General features: G+C 34.9%; 1 protein-coding gene across 1 annotated transcript; it reads left to right on the forward strand.

Annotated features, from left to right (window-relative positions):
- LOC104757468 (berberine bridge enzyme-like 4) lies at window positions 1700-3987 on the forward strand. Its single transcript, XM_010480210.1, has 3 exons — window positions 1700-2217; window positions 2641-3127; window positions 3208-3987. The coding sequence occupies exons 1-3, from the start codon at window positions 1742-1744 to the stop codon at window positions 3826-3828; spliced, it is 1584 nt and encodes a 527-aa protein (XP_010478512.1). The 5' UTR covers window positions 1700-1741; the 3' UTR covers window positions 3829-3987.

Here is a 4500-nt window from a genome sequence, read left to right on the forward strand (position 1 = left end):
AAAACATCATACAATGAGATTAAATTTTGAAAATTACCAATTATTATTTTTTGTCTACTATATGTTTGTAGTTATCTGTGAGGCTTAGTTTTTGATTGTCTAAATAATAAATTAATATATCAGACCACTAATATTAATTACACTAATTTGTATACATCTTTTAATTATTAACAATAGACAAAAAAAATACTCAAAGATGATCACATTTGCCTTTCTAGAACTATACAAAATTTTTGGGTTTAGATTTCTAGAAAAAGATGGAAATATATAACTCAGTTTAATGTATGCTAAGATCCATCAATAGTTTTATATTTTACACATGAATTTAATTGAGGTATGAAAAAAACCTAAAACAACTTGTATTGTTTTCGTATGTTATTTTAATCTCTAAGTGTCAGTTATATATACTAAACATTCAAATGCAACATATTAATTTGTATTAGGTTTAGGTGAAAGTTGTACCTTTCCATTTACAGATCTTCTATATATATATATATTAGTTATATTTGGATAATCGAATTAATATATATTTGTATATTTTTTACAGTTTCCAATAATTTATTCAGATTTTATCTTGAGACTATGCTAGATTTAAAAATAAAATTTTACTTAATTTCAAAAATGTATATTAAACTTGACAAGAAGGAGCTTCAGATTTTATCTTGAGACTATGCTAGATTTAAAAACAAATATTACTTAATTTTAAAAATGTATATTAAGCTTGACAAAAAAGTGTTTAGTTGACAAGTAAAGAAGGTTTTTTTTTTTTTTGGTTGTTGTGCACCGACAAATAAAGAAGTTATAAATGAAAATCCCAGTTGATGAAAAAAGTAAAGATGGTATAAATTGCTCAATGTAATATCATTTTACATCCGCATGTACGAGCGCACGGATGACAATTTGACATGATATTGGATCATGAAACTAAAGACAACTACTCTCTCTCAGATGTATGAACCATTTTATAAAAATAAAAATGAAGAAAAAATAAAGATGTATGAACTAAATCTGTGAGAAAAGTAAATATCTAATTTGAAGGTCAAATGTGGAGAATGCGATATATTATAATATTTAGGTACAAGAATAAATTGTTGAAAAATATATTTGACCTTTGAGCCACAACTACTGGAGATGGTGGTGTCAGTATCTTTGAAATTATGAAGAAATTTGTCCCTATAAAGTTAAACCCACAAATTATGACCTACTTTTAATTACATACATTTCTCCATAAACTTGGGGTCATAATCAACTAATAATGGAAACATGATTTTACATTATCAGATTTCATCTGATTTTTCTTTTAAATTCTGTAAATCACAAATGAATTTTTGGTTAGACGATGCCTAAATATGATCACGCACGGTATAGGAATGACGAATGCTAATATAACTACTACCATGTGTTTCAAGCTTTCAGCATAAACGATAAGACATGAAAAAAAAGGAAAAAAAAATGATGGAATGATTTGTTACAGTCTTACAGAATACATTCCAATTCCGAAAAGGTTATAAAGTAAAAATTAAACAATCAAATAATAGCTAGCCATAGTGATTCCAAAATGGCAAAGAAATAATTAACAACACTAAACAAATTTTAAAGAGTCAAAAGTGCATGACGTAAATGTTACATCAACTTTACGTATAAACCCATTCCCTCTCCCTTATTTAAACCCCAAACACATACATATGAAACTACTCAACAAACTTCAAAACCTCATAACCACTAAAACACACACACCAAAATGGCGTTTGCGTTTCTCGTAACGCTACTACTACTATCACTTTCTTACGTTCCATTTTCTTCCTCCACGATCCAACAAGACTTCGTGATGTGTCTCGTCGACAACTCCGACGCTTCGTTCCCAATGGACTCGTCGTTCTTCACCCACGAACTAAACGCCTCTTCCTTTAAAGACGCGTTAGAGACTTCTGCTCAGAACCTCCGTTACTTGATGCCTTCGAACCCGAAGCCCGAGTTCATCTTCGAGCCGCTTTACGAAACGCACGTTCAAGCCGCCGTTGTTTGCGCCAAGAAGTTGAAGCTTCACTTGCGGCTAAGAAGCGGTGGTCATGACTACGAAGGCCTCTCTTACGTCTCGGAGATGGAAACGGCGTTTGTGATCGTTGATTTGTCGAAGCTTAGACAGATCAGTGTTGATTTGGAAAGTAACAGCGCGTGGGTTCACGCTGGTGCTTCTATTGGAGAGGTTTATTACAGGTAAGTTAAATTAATTAATCATACGCTAATTAAGAATCATACTATGTTTTAATCTTTTCTTTTAATAAAGGTATCATTGTTTTATTTATTTAATTAAAGGTTTGGAGAAACAAACCTCGTAAGTTTTCCGACAAAAAGTTTAAGCTTCAAAACAAAAAAAATTGTTTAAAATTGTGAACCCACTGAAAAATATTCTGGTTTTGGTTCAACCGGTTGGTTTATTCTGTTTTGGTTCTTTTTGTTAATTTGGGTTTTTAATAACAACATTTTTAGTCTTTGGGGGTTTCGAGTCTTTTTGACTATATGATTAGAGGTGAAGTAAACTTAAAAACCGAACCAATTTACTATTAAATACCGAATATGATGGTTAAGCTGTGGTTATAACCCGGTTATTTATTGGTTTATTTTTCATGGTTTTAAAAGGATTCAAGAGAAGAGCAAAATCCATGGTTTTCCGGCGGGTTTATGCACAAGCCTAGGCATCGGCGGCCACATAATCGGCGGAGCCTACGGTTCAATGATGCGTAAGTTTGGACTTGGAGCTGATAACGTTCTTGACGCTAGGATCGTTGACGCCGACGGCAAAATCTTGAACCGCGCGGCGATGGGAGAGGACGTTTTTTGGGCGATTCGAGGTGGTGGCGGAGGAAGCTTCGGCGTTATTCTTGCATGGAAAATAAAACTTGTTCCTGTGCCGGAGACCGTTACGGTGTTCACTGTCACGAGGACGCTTGAGCAAGACGGAACTAAGCTTTTGTACAAGTGGCAACAAGTAGCTGATAAGCTAGACGAAGATCTCTTTATCCGTGTGATTATTCAGCCGGCGAGCAAAACTCCGAAGAGCAAAGAGAGAACTATCGCAACTTCGTACCAAGGCCAGTTTCTCGGAGACGCTAATCGGTTATTGCAGGTAAAATTAATGGGGTCAAAATTTAAATTTTGTAAACATTACGGGTCTATATTGTAATTTATGAAAATTTGGTTATGTAGGTGATGCAGAGGAGTTTCCCACAGCTTGGACTAACGAAGAAAGATTGTTTAGAGACAAGCTGGATCAAATCAGTAATGTACATTGCGGGTTTCCCAAGCACTGCACCATCGGAAGCTCTACTAGATGGGAAGTCCTTGTTCAAGAATTACTTCAAAGCCAAGTCAGACTATGTAGAAGAGCCAATTCCAGTAGAAGGATTAGAAGGTTTATGGGAAAAGATTCTAGAAGAGGACTCACCGTTGACTATATGGAACCCTTATGGAGGAATGATGGCGAAAATACCCGAGAACGAGACACCTTTCCCACATAGGAGTGGGACATTGTTCAAGATCCAATGGCTTACTTTGTGGCAAGATGGGAAAGCGAGCGAGGCGAAGCATATGGGGTGGATGAGGGAAATGTATAGCTACATGGAGCAGTATGTATCGAAAAGTCCGAGATCTGCGTATGTGAACTATAGAGATCTTGATTTGGGGATGAATGGTAAAGGCGGTGATGCAAGAGAATGGGGGAGTAAGTACTTTAAAGGTAATTTTGAGAGGTTGGTCAATATTAAAGCTAAGTTTGATCCAGAGAATTTCTTCAGACATGAACAAAGTATTCCTACGGAACTTGAGTGAATTTTGAGTTAGACAATAATAAGAGTGTGTGGTATGAGATTTGTATTATAGGAAAGACATATTACTTGTTTTTGTGTCTTTTTGTTTTTTGTTTTCAAACATGGTCAACAAACTTGTAATTCAAAACCGTTATCCAATCTAATTCCTCTGAGTTCTTCATCCTGCTTAGAAATATAAGTAATGGAAATTTTGGCTAATAAATCCAAACCGAACACTGCCTATACTGATGAGAGTTAGGTAATGACAAACCAAAGAGTTTTCCATGCTCTCTTACATTAGAATCCTTGGATTGAAGTTAAACTATAGGAGGATCCTTGAAAAATGCAATACTCTCAATAAGCCATTGTTTGGTTTGGAGCAGTCACCATCGAAACCAAAATGCCATGTCCTCACAATATATTCATATAATTACAGTTATATATTAATCCTAAAATCGGTATTGTTCTACCATAATATCGACAGTTTTATATTACTTTTCGTGTGATAAATTTGTTTCTTTTGGCCTATGGGTATTACAAGATGCCAATGAACATCAATGGCTGATGAAGACATGTAGGTTGCTGAGAGTTGGGTTGGATTCTTTAAGAAGCGTTCCAATATCTTTTCATGGCACCAACAAGATGGGCGAAACTAGTATTTCTCCAAAACTTTTGGCACGTGGCGTTGGACCTT

This window comes from Camelina sativa, chromosome 17 (assembly GCF_000633955.1).
Source record: "Camelina sativa cultivar DH55 chromosome 17, Cs, whole genome shotgun sequence".
Classification (NCBI taxonomy): domain Eukaryota; kingdom Viridiplantae; phylum Streptophyta; class Magnoliopsida; order Brassicales; family Brassicaceae; genus Camelina; species Camelina sativa.

Coding starts and splice junctions, on each gene's coding strand:
- LOC104757468 (XM_010480210.1), top strand. CDS start 1,742: ATGGCGTTTGCGTTTCTCGTAACGCTACTACTACTATCACTTTCTTAC. Junction 2,218..2,640: donor ATTGGAGAGGTTTATTACAG/GTAAGTTAAATT, acceptor TGGTTTTAAAAG/GATTCAAGAGAAGAGCAAAA. Junction 3,128..3,207: donor ACGCTAATCGGTTATTGCAG/GTAAAATTAATG, acceptor TTGGTTATGTAG/GTGATGCAGAGGAGTTTCCC.